Source organism: Daldinia decipiens, assembly GCF_022478715.1.
Source record: "Daldinia decipiens strain CBS 113046 unplaced genomic scaffold F4813scaffold_4, whole genome shotgun sequence".
Lineage (NCBI taxonomy): Eukaryota > Fungi > Ascomycota > Sordariomycetes > Xylariales > Hypoxylaceae > Daldinia > Daldinia decipiens.
The window spans coordinates 1,111,281-1,127,879 of record NW_026054547.1 but is presented as its reverse complement, the minus strand read 5'-3'; the positions used below and the strand labels follow the sequence as shown (position 1 = coordinate 1,127,879).

General features: G+C 49.7%; 7 protein-coding genes across 7 annotated transcripts; 5 read left to right on the top strand and 2 right to left on the bottom strand.

Moving 5' to 3' along the window:
• Positions 1–133: 133 nt before the first annotated feature.
• On the top strand, positions 134–2,940 carry F4813DRAFT_230086 (PhoD-like phosphatase-domain-containing protein). Its single transcript, XM_049239898.1, has 11 exons — positions 134–764; positions 819–978; positions 1,035–1,093; positions 1,143–1,250; positions 1,310–1,379; positions 1,437–1,575; positions 1,631–1,686; positions 1,748–1,804; positions 1,867–2,060; positions 2,126–2,585; positions 2,694–2,940. Exons 1-11 carry the CDS (start codon positions 288–290, stop codon positions 2,789–2,791), a joined length of 1,878 nt encoding a protein of 625 aa, XP_049103426.1. The 5' UTR covers positions 134–287; the 3' UTR covers positions 2,792–2,940.
• Positions 2,941–2,983: 43 nt separating this feature from the next.
• On the top strand, positions 2,984–5,229 carry F4813DRAFT_347667 (protein arginine N-methyltransferase 1). Its single transcript, XM_049241986.1, has 6 exons — positions 2,984–3,450; positions 3,557–3,570; positions 3,652–3,671; positions 3,751–3,860; positions 3,927–4,258; positions 4,310–5,229. Exons 1-6 carry the CDS (start codon positions 3,368–3,370, stop codon positions 4,786–4,788), a joined length of 1,038 nt encoding a protein of 345 aa, XP_049103425.1. The 5' UTR covers positions 2,984–3,367; the 3' UTR covers positions 4,789–5,229.
• A 315-nt stretch (positions 5,230–5,544) lies between these two features.
• Positions 5,545–6,422, top strand: F4813DRAFT_385989 (Lumazine-binding protein; the record flags this gene model as incomplete). Its single annotated transcript, XM_049246347.1, has 2 exons — positions 5,545–5,575; positions 5,722–6,422. The coding sequence occupies 2 exons, from the start codon at positions 5,545–5,547 to the stop codon at positions 6,420–6,422; spliced, it is 732 nt and encodes a 243-aa protein (XP_049103424.1).
• A 198-nt stretch (positions 6,423–6,620) lies between these two features.
• F4813DRAFT_230034 (uncharacterized protein) lies at positions 6,621–8,766 on the bottom strand. Its single transcript, XM_049239897.1, has 2 exons — positions 7,829–8,766; positions 6,621–7,704 (listed from the first exon to the last, which is right to left on the bottom strand). Exons 1-2 carry the CDS (start codon positions 8,748–8,750, stop codon positions 6,875–6,877), a joined length of 1,752 nt encoding a protein of 583 aa, XP_049103423.1. The 5' UTR covers positions 8,751–8,766; the 3' UTR covers positions 6,621–6,874.
• A 414-nt stretch (positions 8,767–9,180) lies between these two features.
• Positions 9,181–11,346, top strand: F4813DRAFT_230013 (Phosphoacetylglucosamine mutase). The gene is made up of 2 exons (XM_049239896.1): positions 9,181–9,356; positions 9,469–11,346. The coding sequence occupies exon 2, from the start codon at positions 9,469–9,471 to the stop codon at positions 11,086–11,088; it is 1,620 nt and encodes a 539-aa protein (XP_049103422.1). The 5' UTR covers positions 9,181–9,356; the 3' UTR covers positions 11,089–11,346.
• On the bottom strand, positions 11,346–13,598 carry F4813DRAFT_230009 (glycoside hydrolase family 5 protein). Its single transcript, XM_049239895.1, has 4 exons — positions 12,646–13,598; positions 12,271–12,592; positions 11,867–12,138; positions 11,346–11,792 (listed from the first exon to the last, which is right to left on the bottom strand). The coding sequence occupies exons 1-4, from the start codon at positions 13,084–13,086 to the stop codon at positions 11,604–11,606; spliced, it is 1,224 nt and encodes a 407-aa protein (XP_049103421.1). The 5' UTR covers positions 13,087–13,598; the 3' UTR covers positions 11,346–11,603.
• Positions 13,599–13,868: 270 nt separating this feature from the next.
• Positions 13,869–15,768, top strand: F4813DRAFT_347661 (Per1-like protein). Its single transcript, XM_049241985.1, has 4 exons — positions 13,869–14,326; positions 14,496–14,544; positions 14,656–15,415; positions 15,480–15,768. The coding sequence occupies exons 1-4, from the start codon at positions 14,213–14,215 to the stop codon at positions 15,544–15,546; spliced, it is 990 nt and encodes a 329-aa protein (XP_049103420.1). The 5' UTR covers positions 13,869–14,212; the 3' UTR covers positions 15,547–15,768.
• The last annotated feature ends 831 nt before the right edge of the window (positions 15,769–16,599 follow it).

Below are 16,599 nucleotides of genomic sequence, written 5' to 3'. Positions count from 1 at the left end.
CCATCGAAGCTGCTGCGGTAAAGTTCCTTGGTTGCATGTATGTGTATGTATATACCCCACATGGCTTACACGCACAGCTGGCAGCTCGTGAGAAGAGGCAGGTACCTAGGTATGAGCACATGGTACATCGATAGAATAAAGTATAAAGCATAGGTAAAGCATAAACATATAGTTTCAGTTGATCTTTAGACATAACATACATAATCAAGTTCCAAGTTACTAAAGTTGTGTGTCATGCTAAGCTTAGAACTTATCCAAAGACCGAAGCCATCCACCCAACCACGACGATGAACAAGATCCTCGCGCTCAGTCTCGCGGCCGAGCTTCTGCTCCCCCTCGCAGGCGCGAGCTTCGACGGCAACCTGAACTTCGCGAGCCCCTCGCGTCGCCACGCCAGCCTCGGGATCGACGTCCCGCACGTGTCGCGGCGCAGCCTGAAGCGCGGCGCCGCGGCGCTCGCACCGGAAGAACTGGACTTCACGCACGGCGTGGCGTCTGGCGACCCGTACGCCGACAACGTGGTGCTGTGGACCCGGGTTGCGCCGTCGCGGGACTCGGACGGGAGCAATGTCACGGTGGAGGGGCCGGTGCCGCTGTATAGCCACGAGACGCAGGTTTATATCGATGCGGATGCTAGCCCCGTTTGTGTGGAGTGGAGGGTTTGGCTGAATGAGACTGGGGATGGGGATGGGGATGGGGATGAGGGGGGTGTGGTGGCTGCGGGGGATGCGTATACGACTAGTGATATTGATTATACGGTGAAGGTTATTGCGGAGGTCTCCTCGTTGGGTTGGGAATGCGGGCTAATGGGCGTGTAGGTCGAGGCTGCGGGGCTGCAGCCGTTTACTACGTATAACTACCAGTTTACCATCTGCGGGTCGAGCAAGACGAGTCCCGTTGGACGGACGAAGACTGCGCCGTTGGCGGATGTTGATGTTCCGGAGCTGAAGTTTGCGGTCTTTTCTTGCAGTAATTATCGTGAGTATTTTACCTTGGTGTTTGTCTGGATAGGGGTCCTGCTGACGGATTGGAAGCGAATGGCTATTTTAATGCCTACGGGAACGCGGCGCGGAAGGATGAGCAGGATTATATAGTAAGTGTAGAAGCTAGGCAATTTGTTGCTCGCGTGTTAATATGAATAGGTTCATCTCGGCGACTACATATACGAAGGCAACGCAAAGGGCGAGCGAGCTCACGCGCCACCCAAGTATCTGTTTAGTCTGCATGACTATAGGACTCGCCACGGGCAGGTGTGTATTACTTCGAGCTATCGAATTGGGCTTGGAAGGTTGACATAATAAATAAATAGTATCGTACGGATCCGGATCTTCAACTTGCCTCCCAGAACTTTGCCTGGATAGCGACCTGGGACGACCACGGTAAGTGGATGAGTGAGATATGGGTAGGTTATTGGGGCTATCTGACTGTTCGTGTAGAGGTCTCGAATAACGGGTACCGGGATGGGTCCAGCGCTTTGAACAACACCGAAGATTCCTTTCGTAAGGATGGTGGTGTCAGCGTAGACCAGCGGAAGATGAATGCTGTGAGAGCTTATTTCGAGTGGATGCCTATTCGGTGAGTATATGATGATCTAAGGTCGTAAGTTGACGTTTCGCTAATATTTCTAAAGCCAGGTAGACCTCGACGATAACCTGAGGATATGGAGGAACTTTCAGATGGGAAACCGTATGTAGTTCCAAGCCCCAATTCTGACCCCTTTTCGTCATGCTAACTATTGACGATATAGTCTTGGATTTCATCGTACTCGATACTCGGAACTATGATCGAAGCATTACTTCTCTTGGTAAGTATCGGTATTCCCCGAAGAACAAGCAACAGTCGAGAGTTCCGGTTAACTGAGTAAAGACTGGAATGATAACTATATCGACCTCATACGGAATGACGCCTCGCGAACACTGATGGGTTCGCACCAGGAGAACTGGTTTTATAACCAACTGTCCAAGTCTCAGGGCCGAGGTGCGACTTGGCGAATAATCGGTAATCAGATCGTATTCTCGCACATCGTCGAGTCTTACGGTTACGGTGGTGATAACTGGAATGTAAGTTGGAATTTACCTACGACAAGGAGCACTGTTGGGTCTTGATTCTGATATAACACTTTCAGGGGTACCAAGCAAACAGGAACCGGACACTGAAGCACCTTTACGACAACAAAATCACCAACACCATCTTCCTTGCGGGCGACAGCCATCAAAGCTGGGTATCAGACCTGGCCTGGCTAGACGAGAAGCCCTACGACTCAACCACCGGCGAAGGCTCCGTCGGCGTCGAATTCGCCGGAACAGCCGTCAGCTCTACCGGGTTTAGCGGGTTGATTGCGCCCGGCCGAACCGAGGCCGAGTATCGCGTGGGCAACAACTCGGTGCTCCAGTGGCAGGACGGGTACTACCGCGGCTACTTCCTGCTATCGGTAACCCCCGACAAACTAGACGCCCGGTATTACGGGTCGCCGAGCGTGGCATCACGGAACGTGTGGGATCTACCGCTGGCGAATTTCACGGTGTTGGCGGGCGAGAATAGGCTTGCAAGGCCGGTTGGTGGGGGGAGTGTTGAGGCAGGGTTTTGTAAGTGCCTCCTTTTGGTCTCGTCTCTTGCTTTTCTTGCTTTTCTTGTCTTTTACTCGCTTTCCTTGCAATTTCTTAAGGGTAACCTACTAATCAGTTGTATTGCAGTGAGGGGAGGTAAGACTAATCCGACGAATGTCACGCTGAATACTGATACCGGGGAATGGGATATCGTTGGCTATAATCAGATGTATATCGTTACCTAGTCAATTCAATGTCTTACCTCGATAGCTGGTTTAATTAAGTGTGTGAAACAGCCTGTTGATAAGTCATATTTGGACATATTATCTTCCAAGACAGGTATGAATCAGCTGGGTTAGAGAACAATCTTTTTTAAACTATAAAAGTCCTGATTGGTTTAGACAATGAAGATTGTTCCTACTGGTCTGGCGGGTGAAGATTCGCTAACCTTAACCCCTGAAATAGGTACATACCTTAGGTACTTATGTACTACAGGCTACCTCGTATATAACCTATATCTGATAGGCGCATTGTTTATCCATCCCGGTGGGGTAATTTTTGCAGGCGGCAGAAGGGTGAACGCGTTAGGCGCGTAGACAGTGAAAAGAGCGAAAGGTGGGGTATCATTTAGGTAAGTCTAGATCCGTTGTATTGTACTAGGTACAGTTTTTAGTTGCGCTGCAGCGGGTTCCCAGAAGCAGGAAAAGAAAAGAAAAAAAAATATAGTTACCTACCTTACTACTTGGTGTCGTCCGGCCCAATCTTCATTATTTCATACTTCCAACCTCAACTTCGGTCCATTCACATCTTCATTCCGAACGATGGCTGCCGATAAGATGGACGTTGAAGCTGCTGAACAGCAGCTCAAGAGTATGGCTCACTCTGAGCAGCATTATTTCAACAGGTTAGTTTCTTGTGCGTGTCGCTGGATTCTGGAATCTTAGAATCCTGAGACAGCGATCGATATACTCCCCGCGATAAGGCTCCTGCTAATGCTTGTCGCACAACAGCTACAATCACCACGGTATGCATCTATTATCTATTGCTACTTCTACTTGAGGCATTTGGAAGGATAATTTGCTAATATGAATCTTGCGCAATTCAGGAATTCACGAGGAAATGCTGGTGCGTACTCTAAATTCGTAGAGCCAAGTCTACCCTCAGAACTACAGCTTAGCTAACGATGCATTGTTGCTTTGTGCAGAAAGACGAAGTCCGCACAAGATCCTACATGAATGCCATCGTGCAGAACAAGCACCTCTTCAAGGATAAGGTTGTTCTTGACGTGGGTTGTGGAACAGCCATCCTCTCCATGTGAGCTACTATAACCCATATAGCAACTCTAGCCCTGTCAAACTAATACGCCGTCCTTTCGATTAGGTTCGCTGTCAAAGCTGGAGCCAAGCACGTAATCGGTGTTGACATGTCAACCATCATCTTCAAGGCCAGGGAGATTGTCAAGGTCAATGGCATGGAAGACAGGATCACCCTCATTCAGGGCAAGATGGAAGAAATCGAGCTGCCCTTCCCCAAGGTCGACATTATCATCTCGGAATGGATGGGCTATTTCCTCCTCTACGAGAGCATGCTTGACACTGTCTTGTACGCCCGCGACAAGTTCCTCGAGAAGGACGGTTTGATCTTCCCGGACAAGGCCACCATCTTCGCCTGCGGTATTGAGGATGGCGAATATAAGGACGAGAAGATTGGATGTAAGTTCTGTGCCGCAAAATCTCTATTACAAGTAAGCTAACTAGTTGCAGTCTGGGATAACGTCTACGGGTTTGATTACACCCCTCTGAAGAAGACTGCCCTGGCCGAGCCTCTCGTTGATACGGTAGAAATCAAGGCGGCCGTAACAGACCCCGTCGCAGTCTTGACTCTTGATCTCTACACCTGCACAACAGCTGATCTTGCCTTCGCCATACCCTTTAAGTTGACGTCTCGACGTGACGACTTCATACATGCTCTTGTGGCATGGTTCGATATCGACTTTACGGCATGCCATAAGCCCGTCCGCTTCTCAACTGGTCCCCACACTAAGTACACCCATTGGAAGCAAACCGTCTTCTACCTAAACCAGGTCTTGACGGTGCAGCAAGGAGAAGAGATTAGCTTCAAGTTGGACGTCAAGCCTAACGACAAGAACCGACGTGACCTAGACATCAAGATCGATTACCACCTAGAGACTCAAGATAGCACTCGGTTTGCCGACGGTGCTTGCGAATATAAGATGTGCTAGAGGGGATGAATCTTTGAAGGGCACGTCTCGTATTACAGTGTCTTGCAGCTTAACAGGACTCGGGCTGGCCAGTCCTCGACTAGTAGACAGGGTCTGCAACTCTGCAAATCTGCGAAGAAGACGACAAGCTGCAAAGCATCAATTCGATGGCCTTGCATCATGGCATGGCATGGTGAACAGGGTTTGTACGGCGTTGGAAGGCATAAAAGTTATTCTCCTCGGGTCAAGAGGGAAGAGGAATTGCCATCTGCGAGGAAATGGAACTATATTCGGGATAATTGTATGACATGGGTCATAGTTGACGACTGATGAAGATTACGATAGACAGTAACTCCTACACGTCCCTTGAGACGTCACTCTACAGAAGGTGACGATTGAGAGGTTGATGGGTCAGTCAGGATCACCGCTCAGGTAGTCGTAAATACATACCTACTTGATGGATATTGTATTACCGTAAATCGTGATTATAATTTGATTATTATTCACCCGAATGAGTATTATTAATTAATACTTCTCCGTAAGACACTCAGAAGTATAAAATGCCGATTAGTAATTTCCTCTTACTAATTAAGCAGTTAAGGGTCCTTGTCTAGCGCGGAACATATTCCGTCTATCATTGACCTATCGGACATGTGATAGCGGGGTGGAAAGCTAAGAAGAACAACGTCATTCTTGCGACAAGCAGAACAGTCATAATCCTTAACCTAGTCTCTCCCCTTACAAGACCCCCTAAGCCGACGACAGTAATTAGGAACCATGTTTACGGGATTAGTCGAGGAGATTGGCGGTGAGTATTTATATATATATATATATATATATATCTATTTATATTGTGGTTTTTACTAGGTGTTGGTTGAAGAGAGGAAATTGGGATTGAGATTGAGATTGAGATTAAGATAGAGAAGTGGCTAACGTATCCCACGCTCTCCGCAGTCGTCGCCGAGCTTAACCCCCACGACGAAACAGGCGGCACATCCCTCACCATCGCGCTGCCCGCGTCCTCCAAGCTGCTCGAGGGCGCTCTCCTCGGCGACAGCATCTCCGTCAACGGCGTGTGTCTAACCGCGACCAACCTCAGCGCCACGGGCAACAACAACAACGGCGGCGGCCAGCCGTCCTTCACAGTCGGCATCGCGCCCGAAACCCTGCGGCTGACGAACCTGGGCGACCTGGCCCAAGACTCGCCGGTCAACCTCGAGCGCGCGGTGCGCGCCGACACGCGCATGGGCGGGCACTTCGTCCAGGGCCACGTGGATACTACGGCGGACGTGGTGTCGGTGACGCCGGACGGCAACGCGCTGACGGTGCGGCTGGCGCCGCGGACGCTGGAGGCGCTCAAGTACGTGGTGCACAAGGGGTACGTGGCGGTGGACGGGACGAGCCTGACGGTGACGCGGGTGGACGACGCCGAGGGCTGGTTCGAGGTGATGCTCATCGCGTACACGCAGGAGAAGGTGGTGCTGGCGCGGAAGGCGGCGGGGGACTCGGTCAACTTGGAGGTGGACGTGCTGGCCAAGTACGCGGAGAAGAGCATGGCGGGGTACTTGGGCGCGCAGGGCGAGTTGTTGGTTAAGCCCATGCTGGAGGAGGTGGTGCGCAGTTTGGTGGCGCAGGCTATGGGGGCGCATTCGTGAGAGGAGGGGGGGGCGGGAGAGAGAGAGGTGTTAAGGGTACGGGTGTTAGGTGAAATTAGTTCGAGGTCAATGACTAGTTCAAGTATCAAGACGGAGGGGGTGATCTATCTGATGACGGAAAAAAGAACGAAAAAGGGGGTTCAATGTCATCTACGTCTACATGATCTAAACGGATATTGGTTAACGGACTTAAGAACGCTGGGATGCTTTGCTTTACTATAGGCTGACTGTAAATGCTCAAGTCGAGGATATATCCATTTCCGATGCCGTGACATATTCGCATCGAAGAATAATCAAGGACCACCATACCATCTGATATACACGTCAAGCCAGTAACCGATATGGATAATAAGCTGGGGTGTTGTCTACCTAGATACTGACAATGAAGAATGGCGCTTCAGTGTACCAAGTCATTGACTCCAAATTCGGATTCGACACGGCAATTGTCAGGTTTACATGTCGGTCCAAACGTCGGCAATTTTCTGGCTGAGCGGCTTCGGAATCCTCTTGCGTCCAAACAGGCCCCCCATCTGCTCAAAGACCATCTCGCGTTTGCGCTTCTTGCCCTGTTCCCCGCCGCCACAGTCCTCGAAAGCCTTTACGAATTCGTAAGGTGTCTTCCATCTCTTTTGGATCTCGAGCGCTTTCTCTCCAGAGACCTGTCTGGTGCACATCAGCATCTTTAGATACAGATCCCGCAGCGTCATCATGTCTGACTTCGACGCCAAAGATGCGAATGCTGGGTAGGTGATATAATGCCCTGTGGTGGGCTCCTTCTGTCGAAGATGCTCAAGCAGTGGGAGATAGTTCTGCGCGGTAAGGATTTCGGTGGGGATGACGAGTAGTGGTTTGCTTTCGTATTGCTTCTTTAGCAGCATAGTCATCCGCGTGAGATATCGGATAGTATCATCCATCTTCTGCGTCTTTTTCACAAAGAAGCCGTTAACCACCTGTGTCGACCCAATAGCGGACTGCACCATTTCTGCACGTTTTTCCAGCGTTTCCGAATCCATAGAGACCTCTTCGACGATGTAAACGACGTTCTTAATGCCGGATCGTTTTAGGCGAAACTTTTGTTCGTGGAAACGGCCGTCTTTGATACTTCCAATCAAGTCATCAAGCCGTTTTCTCTCCACGATATAATCGAGCACGATTTCATCTCCCTCGGCGCCAAGTCGAGGAAGGAAGTTTGCATCGTGACATCTGGCCACCCAGAGGGCGTCACCCAGTTCCAGAGCACGCATTATTGGGTTAATGCCTTTCTTGGCCAGTTCATTTTGCACTGAGGTGATTTAGGTCAGTAGTCGGTTTCTAGGCTCGACAAACGAGGCGTCTTGTTTAGAAAACTGGGGTTGATGCTCTCGACCTGGATGGTGTGATAAGTATCGAACCAGAATATTACTTACTGTAGTCTCTATCAGACATTGCCCGGATCTCACGCGTGTCTAATACCAAATGCACCTCAAAGGATCCAGGAGCAAGACGAATTGGCCTAAAATTCGGTAAAGCTGAACTTCCTGATGCCGGATCGCCATTAGCGACGACATTGGAATAGCTAGATTCATTCCTGGGCGGATCTTGTATTTCCAGGGATGGAGACCTATTGGCAAGTCGTGGGAGAGGAGCAGGTTCAACCGGTTGAAGATCTAGTTCTGCTCTTGGCGCAGCTGGTCTAGGTTGATCAGGGTTTGTTGTTTGTTGAATCCGTCGTGCTACGTCCCATCCCTCCTCGGTCAAATGGTACCTTCTAGTTGGTCTACCGCGTTCATAGACGAGGTCCTTTTCGACAAGGGTCGTCATAGACTTCCAAGCCGTGTAGTAGCTTTTTGGATCAGAAGGAGCGGTAAAAGAGGCATCGCAATGAGGTTGAGCCGCCTCGATTAACCGTTGCTTTGTCATTCCATTACGATCACCTTCCTCAAGCGTTGCCAAACCTATAATGATGGCATAAGCGCCAGACCTGAGAGTTGGTACATAAGGCTTCGTCCTTCGTCTCTTAGGTGGTCTTTCTGGTGCATTATCTTCTTCGTCATCCTGGTTAACTAAGCCAGGAATGATAGACTGCCTTGGACGCTTAGGCATAGGCAATCCATTATCCTCGCAGTGCTTCTTCAATTTTTCGGTCAAGCGATTACACAACGTTGTACCAAACCATTTTAATTGTTGCAATTGAGAAGGATGTTGGAAGGTTACCGGGCATCTCTTGAGGGACGTATATGCCTTCTTATAAGTCAAAAGTCCCTTCGAATTTTGGTCCCGAGCGTTTGTAATCCATTCTTCCATCCATCCTAGGAGGAGAGGGTTAGCGCAAGGCTCATTAGATGGCATTTCCGTCGTTGAGGGCGATGTCAATTGAGTATTATAATCTAAGGAGATAGACGCGACTTGAGCGCGTTAAAGGAAGAAACGCCAATCGCGAAATCAGGTGACCATAACCAATAAAATACTCTACAAATAAGGTGCTGCAAGCGATGTCTAATAAGGTAATAGTAGAATGTAAGGGGAAGCAAAGCTCGGTAAGGTTGCAGGGGCTGAGAGGTGCCTTTTCAGCTTGGAGCTCATGAGCCATTACTCGGCCCCACCTTATTGGTACTAGGTACCTAGCTACGCTCTGACTAGCTCTCTGACTGGTTCTTAACCCTGCAGCTTGGGAGGTAACGTCAGATTCTCTTTAGGTACATAGCGCGGGGCCATACCACTATGTACTTAGTGGTGAGTACCTACTTAAGTTTAGTGACGGAGAGGAGGGGTTACTACATGTGTACCTCGTATTAGGCTACTCGCTACTCGTTCGATACTTTCGATGTTCATCTTAACAACTTGGACTTTTCTAGCTTCGTACATATTTCTATAAATTAAGGTAACCAACTCCTTGGTCCCTTATATTTAAACCCTTAACCCCATCTCAAGTTCCGTCTCTTGCATTTATAACAGGTAGTTAGTTGATTTAACAATCCTAAACCCCAAATCCCACAACAAAAAAAAGATACCTTATCAATATCAACTGTGTATCGCATCTCGAGACTGAATATTAGCTCCTCCGAAGATGGACCGAGACGCAATCCTCGCCGCTTCGAAGAAGCACAATATAGTCCCTGGAAGGGTGTACAAATATGGCACTGCAGGCTTTCGTATGAATGCCGACCTTCTAGATGGCGTCACCTTCCGAGTTGGACTCCTCTCTGCTCTCCGGAGTCGTAAACTCAACGGCCAAACGATCGGTGTAATGATCACCGCTAGTCACAATCCTGCTGTGGATAACGGTGTGAAGATTGTTGATCCCATGGGAGATATGCTCGAGCAAGAGTGGGAAGTACATGCTACGAACCTCGTCAACGCCCCAAGCCACGAAGAGCTTGTCGATTACTTCTACAAGCTAGCCGACTCCCTCAAGATCGACCTGACCTCCTCCGGCAAGGTCATCGCCGGTCGAGACACTCGCCCTTCGGGGAAGACACTCGTTACAGCTCTTGCCGACTCTCTAGCTGCTACAAATACCGAATATACCGACTTCAAGATCCTCACGACCCCCCAGCTCCACTATCTAACCCGTTGTATCAATACTGCCGGAACCCCTGGCTCATATGGTGAGGTCAGCGAGACCGGGTACTACAAGAAGCTTGTCGAAGCTTTCTACCGCGCACTCCGCGGGCGACGGGTCTCTGGGAAGCTATCTGTCGACTGTGCCAATGGTGTTGGTGGCCCGAAGCTTAGTGAGCTCCTCAAGCATCACGACTCTTCGAAGACGGGCCTGGAGGTTAGGGTTGCCAACGATGATGTCCTGCGTCCGGAAGTCTTGAACCTGGACTGCGGTGCCGACTTCGTCAAGACCAGACAGCGAGCACCGGCAAGCCCCAAGCCCGCCCCTGGTGAGAGGTGGTGCTCTCTAGACGGTGATGCGGACCGTCTCATGTATTATTGGATCGACCCGGATACTGGCTTCTTCATGCTTGACGGAGATCGCATTGCGACATTGGCTGCATCGTTCATTGCAGACCTTATCCGTACTGCTGGCCTGGAGGGACAGCTTCGTATCGGTCTAGTCCAGACCGCTTACGCTAACGGATCAAGCACAAAATATGTCGAGCAACACCTACAGATTCCTGTGATCTGTACGCCTACAGGTGTCAAGCACCTTCACCACGCCGCTTGCTCGTATGATATTGGTGTATACTTCGAGGCAAACGGTCACGGTACCGTCCTCTTCTCTCAAGATGCCCTACAGGTATTCAAGACCAAGGAGCCCCAGTCGCCCGCACAGAAGGACGCTCTCGAGACTCTCAGCGCCCTCGGAGATCTCATTAACCAGACCGTTGGAGATGCGATATCGGATATGCTCATGGTGGAAGTTATCTTGGCACACAAGGGGTGGTCGCTAAGAGACTGGGCCATGACGTACCAGGATCTTCCTAACCGTCTCGTCCGCGTCGAAGTCGGTAACAAGGACCTCTTCCGAACAACAGACGCAGAGCGAAAACTTAGCCACCCGGAACACTGTCAAGACGAAATCGACAAGGTCGTGAAGAAGTACACCAACGCCCGCTCCTTCGCCAGAGCTAGCGGGACAGAGAACGCATGCAGGGTGTACGCGGAGGCGGCTACGAGATCCGAGGCCGACGAGCTCGCGAACAAGGTCGCCGCTATAGTGAAAGCATACGGAGGCTAGTGGCTCGTATGAGTTCTATTTGATAGTAGGTAGGGATACACGATGGAAGAACGATGTATCATTGACAAGTTCGGGGGTCTCAAAAATTGGTGAAGGGTCTTAGGAGGGGTCGTTAAGAAGCTAAGGCTAAGGATGCGGGCTCTTACGTATTATGAACATACCTTACGAAAATAGCTATAGCTGAATGATAAGTCGCAGATATTGGTTTTTTTTTTGATGTTTTGATATATATATATTTTTTGCATGTCGCGCCGCCTGTCTTAGCTAGGGGCGATGGGCTTATATCATTACTTCTTACGCTGGGGGAAATGATTTCCCTGGCTAGGTTGCTCCAAGATCCGAGATCATATAAATATTCCTGGGGTTTGTCATAAGTGCAGTGGTTTTTTATACTTCTTTCAAATCCGTGACTATGTGGATACAAAAGCCCCCCTTTAAACTAACAGTTTGGATTAGTGCCCGCCCAATACGAGCTCTCCTCGTCGTCCTAGTAGCCATAGGCCAAAGGTGGTTCCCTAACGGAACGATGGCGACGTAGGGGCCGGGCACGGCACCTCAGGCAAAGGCTCATCCGGCGCAATCTCCTTGCCCTGGCTCATGGCGATGAAGTGCTTTCGTATAAGCTGGATGCGGCTGTTCTGATTCGCCGTGTTCTTCGGGTTGCCATATTGAAGCGCGAGACCGTCGCTGTGGTCCACGTAGGTCTGTAACAAACTCAGCACTATTTCTTACGATGATAATAATACCTAGGTGTAGAATAGTTTAAGAAAATACTTACTTTGCAGTCGGGGGCATTGTGGCCAAATTGGCTCCAGAAAGTATCACCCGCAACGGCAGGATTCTCCTCGATGATCTTGAACATGGACTGAAGGTTGGCGGTGTTGCCACCGACCCAGTCGTACTCACCGGCGAAGAACGGGCGCCCAGCAGCTTCAACGAGTTTGATATCGGCTTCTAGTTTGGCCGTGTCGACGGGGTACATGTGGTCGGAGAATATGTCGATTTCTTCGATACTTAGGTGGGTTTTGTTGATGCCGTAAGTTCCGTCGACTATGTGGATTAGTTTAATTTTTTAGGATTAGTGGTCCAGTGCAAGGAGTTATAAGAAAGAGGCAGGATTGTAGGGAATGAATATAGGAGTATGAGTTATCGAGATACATATAAGGATGTATATTCACATACCTACTAGCTTCTGCGGAGCAAGACTCTTAACATGCTTGGCGATGTCCTGGACCCAGTCCGCTGGCGAGTTCATATCACCCCATACGGGACCGAGGAGCTCGTTCCCCGTCTCGTATGCGAAGATTGTAGGATCTTCAGCAAAGGTAAGGTTATTGTACTGGTTTCTGTGGGTTATAATCGTCCTAATGTAGTCCTTAAAGGTAGAGACGATGGTGGTATTGGTGTAGAATTGCTGAACTAGAGGGTTCTTCTCATCCCGACTTTGGTTTAGGTCGAAACCTGCCCAACGAAGGAAGTTGTATTTTCCTCCGTGATAATAGTCCTATCGAGATATGAGCTTATAGTCGCTCCAGGTTCTCTGATATATGAGCTGACATAGTTATCCACCAACGGTATTAGTAGCCTGATACCGTATACACCTGCTTGATAGACGGCCCAGTCGATTGGGTCGAAGGCTCTTTCGTTGACTACTCCCGGTTCGGGTACAACACTCAGGGGGTTCCCGGTACTAATACCCAAGGTATGCCCGCGAATCATAGTGCCTCCCAGAGCTTGTACGGTTGCCATCACCTCGGTAATACGCTCTTTGGTAGGGTAGCTGGCTTTGGTAGGAGCATAGAACGGCTCCCCAGCTGGAGGTATCACATTTTCATCGAGGCCTAGCCAGTAGACATTTGGCCCAACCATTTTCCAGACCTTCCCGTCAACCAAAAGACTGGTCCCATTGCGCGTGACCGGAGATAACCTTGCAGCGCTCCGGCGGAGAGGGGAGGCAAGAGCGCTTGCCGCCCACAGAAGAACCAGAGACAACTTCATTTCTTTAGTATGAATTTGATCTAGTTAGTTAGTTAGAAAAGCAGAACATGGTTGAACAGTTAAATCAGAGAAATGAAGTACGGCGAACTTTGACATATAAACGTAGGTAGGTAGTTAGTATAAACCACCAGACGGTGTTGTAATGGCCCGCGGAGGGAAGTCTTCCGAGTAATGGGTAATATGAGATACCGAAATAGTAGAAATTGCAGCTCATAAGCTTCAACAGGCCTAATCTAGACCATTACTTTGCCGTGACTACCAAGTAGTAAATATCAAATGTGTTTACTCTATAGTTGTTCCTCGTATGGACGTTTGGATCCTCATTGTAGAGATGCGAACTGTCGCATAAGTATAGCATTGGCAGGTTGAATGTGTGGTTCTCGATATATCATAAATCAATTCGTTTGCTAATATGAAGCGCATAGCTTTGGTATTGTTTGATTGTTATTTGGTTATTTGGTAGTTATACAAAGTCAATTGTTAATATGCCAATTATGTAGGTAGTTATTAACTAGAGGGGTTTCGAGCTAATACCTTAACCTAGGTACATGTAAGCTTTAAATAACAACAAGGGAAGAATCGCATTGTATTAGCAAAGCTCGAGGAAGCTACCCTGGGGTTTCATTGAAAAGGAAGGTCGCTGAAGAAAAAAGTCGATAAAACCTACCTAGGTAGGGAAGTTACCGGTACGTATGATGCACCAAATCACAGCCAAGAATCCGGGGTACCGATACAAGACGTCAATACGTCAATTGCTATTCTTGGCGGGACCGGTTTCCACCAGCGACGTTTCAATCGCGCTATGCATGTATAATCGCGCTATGACGATCTACCTTCCACTGACCCGTTCTGCCCGTTAGCCATTAGGGGGTTTATCTTGTTTTCTGCGGCGCTATGCTCCCCCCCCAACCCCACCGCGAAACCCCCTAAAAACCCATCCCTCAGTTCGCACTCGCATCCACCGCCAGCAAGGCGCCCAATCAGAAAACCTGACAGGCCCGTCCCGGCTGCCTAGGACAGATTTATCATCCGGGCTGCTTGGGAAACCCGAGAGTTTTGTCGTTTCGCATTCTCCAGTTCTCTTGCTCCTCCCCCCCCAAACAGACCCAATGCAGTCTGACTCAAGATGCCTCGCCCAGAATCGCTACTGACCCTCCTCGTCGTCGCCGTTTGCTTGCTATGGAGCACCGCCGAAGCTTCCACCGGCGATCGGCTACCCGAGTTCCGGGAATGCGTCAAGGTTCGTGTATAAATGAATACCTAACCCTCCTACGTGTCTTATACGTTCTTTTGCGTGGGCTACGGCTATGGCGTGCCGACTTGGCTGGAGGGCCCGGATCGTCGGCACGGTCGATCTACGTAAGAAAAAGTTGACTAACACGGACGGTGTCCGTTAAATAAATATATAGGTCTGCGCCCGTGAGAATTGCGATCCGAATAATAACCCTACCCACATCCGTATGTACCTAGCCTAGCTATACCTCTCACCGCGAGAAGCTCGAACCGCGAACCGCGAACCGCGCCTCTAAACTGTCTGGGCTAACATTAGAGCTTCTCCGCTTCTCGTAGCCCTCCACCTTCGCCTCCTCTTCTGGACCTGCCCCCAGGAATGCGACTACACGTGCCAACACATTGTGACGCAGCGTCGCGTGGCCGCGGGCAAACCAGTAACGCAGTTCCATGGGAAATGGCCGTTCGTGCGCTTTCTCGGGATGCAGGAGCCCTTCTCGGTACTGTTTAGCCTGGGCAACCTGATAGCGCATCATAATGGGTTGATCAAGGTGCGCGGGTCGATCCCGGCGGCGTACCCGCTGCGCTGGTATTACGAGATGTTCGCGTATTTCGGTATTGCGACTTGGATCTTCAGCGCCATCTTCCACACCCGCGACTTCCGCTTCACCGAGCAACTCGATTACTTCGCTGCCGGCGCTGGCGTCCTCTACGGCTTGTACTACACCCCGATCCGCGTTTTCCGTCTCGACCGTCCCACGTACCGCCGCCGTAGCCTTCTGCGGATTTGGACTGTCGCCTGTTGCGCTTTATATGCCGCGCACGTCGCATACCTAAAGCTGTGGCGCTGGAACTATACGTATAATATGGCCGCCAACGTAATTGTGGGCTTGATACAAAATAGTCTCTGGAGCTATTTCAGTTTGAAGAAGTGGTCCGCGACCCACAGATCGTGGGCAATCTGGCCTGGTATCGCCGTCGCGTGGATCATGACGGTGATGGGCTTGGAGCTGCTGGACTTCCCACCGTTGTGGGGAGCCCTGGACGCACATAGCCTATGGCATCTAGGCACCATCGGCCCTACCATACTATGGTACAAGTAAGTTAGCTGGTTCCCGATTCTCTGTGCTTATATCTCGTATTAAGCTTACCACGGCCTGCAGTTTCATGGTCAAGGATTCCCAGGAGAATATCGCACACGCGGACTGGATAAAGGATATTAAGGCCTAACAAACGGCGCGTCTTTACTGGTTAAATTGATCGAATGTTTAGAGTCGATCGTTGTATATCCAAGTGTAGTGCGGTCTACGGCGTTCACGAAATCTCTGGTAATAGGACCATCATTTTTTCGGCCGGCAAAAAGGGAATAGTATCATAGAAGCAGGGAGTTTGAGGTTCGAATCCAAGTTAACATAGACTAGGTCAATACCTATCATTAACTACCTAAAATACCATATATATATATATAAGAGGTTGATTGAGACTACGTAACCTAACCTAACCCCCTCTCCTATTCCTACGAGTCAACAGTAGTCCGACCCAGAATTTCCGTCCAATCCGTTCTCATCCACCTGCCTCACCACAAAAAGGTACCAACAGTAAAATACTAGAATCATGAGGTTAGCTCCAAGTCTCCAAGAACCAACTCAAACAACCCAGGAAATCATGCACAAAGCCCGCCAAGGCATCAGAAACCAATAATCTAAGCATAACACATCCCCACCTCGCCGCAGCGCTCCCACGCCCACCCACCGACACCGGGCAAAAAAACCGCGGCAGCACGTGTCGATGCACGCGCGGCGCCCATACGGCCGGCAGGCAGAACGCGGGAACACGCACGGTTCAGCCAAGGAGAGCAGACGCCAGCCTTCCCCCCTCCCTCCCTCCCTAAGGAGAAAAGAGAAGAAGAAAAAAAGTCGCCCGCCCCCGGAGACGGTCTCATACGGCTCTTCCTAATTTGAGAGGTAAGGTTCGACACTTGCGGTGTCGGGGTCATCATAGCAATGGCGGCGGTGTACATAAATAAATATGTATAGCTACATGGCAAACAGCACGTTAAAAAAAAATAAAATAAAAATAGAAGGCTTACCTATGGCTGAAGCGAGGAATGAGTTCTCCTACCTACCTAGATTAAAAAGTACGAGACGGTGGAGGATGAAAGTTCGCATCGTCGAGATGGAAGATGTAAAGAGCAGAAGCAAAAGAAGAAAAAAAAACCCCTTTGCAAATAAATTTCGACATGGATGAACTGGTCTAAAATAAAAAGCGGGTCGTTTGCCAACC

Bases quoted from the DNA above. Each gene is read 5' to 3' on its own strand.
- F4813DRAFT_347661 (XM_049241985.1), top strand. From the start codon at position 14,213: ATGCCTCGCCCAGAATCGCTACTGACCCTCCTCGTCGTCGCCGTTTGC. The intron at 14,327-14,495 runs GTTCGTGTATAA...ATAAATATATAG, and splicing joins AGTTCCGGGAATGCGTCAAG to GTCTGCGCCCGTGAGAATTG. The intron at 15,416-15,479 runs GTAAGTTAGCTG...CACGGCCTGCAG, and splicing joins CCTACCATACTATGGTACAA to TTTCATGGTCAAGGATTCCC.
- F4813DRAFT_230009 (XM_049239895.1), bottom strand. From the start codon at position 13,086: ATGAAGTTGTCTCTGGTTCTTCTGTGGGCGGCAAGCGCTCTTGCCTCC. The intron at 12,593-12,645 runs GTCAGCTCATAT...ATATCTCGATAG, and splicing joins TACCGTTGGTGGATAACTAT to GACTATTATCACGGAGGAAA. The intron at 12,139-12,270 runs GTATGTGAATAT...TAATCCACATAG, and splicing joins TGCTCCGCAGAAGCTAGTAG to TCGACGGAACTTACGGCATC.
- F4813DRAFT_230034 (XM_049239897.1), bottom strand. From the start codon at position 8,750: ATGCCATCTAATGAGCCTTGCGCTAACCCTCTCCTCCTAGGATGGATG. The intron at 7,705-7,828 runs GTAAGTAATATT...AAATCACCTCAG, and splicing joins AATGTCTGATAGAGACTACA to TGCAAAATGAACTGGCCAAG.
- F4813DRAFT_230086 (XM_049239898.1), top strand. From the start codon at position 288: ATGAACAAGATCCTCGCGCTCAGTCTCGCGGCCGAGCTTCTGCTCCCC. The intron at 1,094-1,142 runs GTAAGTGTAGAA...TAATATGAATAG, and splicing joins AGGATGAGCAGGATTATATA to GTTCATCTCGGCGACTACAT. The intron at 1,251-1,309 runs GTGTGTATTACT...ATAAATAAATAG, and splicing joins ATAGGACTCGCCACGGGCAG to TATCGTACGGATCCGGATCT.
- F4813DRAFT_347667 (XM_049241986.1), top strand. From the start codon at position 3,368: ATGGCTGCCGATAAGATGGACGTTGAAGCTGCTGAACAGCAGCTCAAG. The intron at 3,672-3,750 runs GTGCGTACTCTA...TGCTTTGTGCAG, and splicing joins GAATTCACGAGGAAATGCTG to AAAGACGAAGTCCGCACAAG. The intron at 4,259-4,309 runs GTAAGTTCTGTG...AACTAGTTGCAG, and splicing joins TAAGGACGAGAAGATTGGAT to TCTGGGATAACGTCTACGGG.
- F4813DRAFT_230013 (XM_049239896.1), top strand. From the start codon at position 9,469: ATGGACCGAGACGCAATCCTCGCCGCTTCGAAGAAGCACAATATAGTC.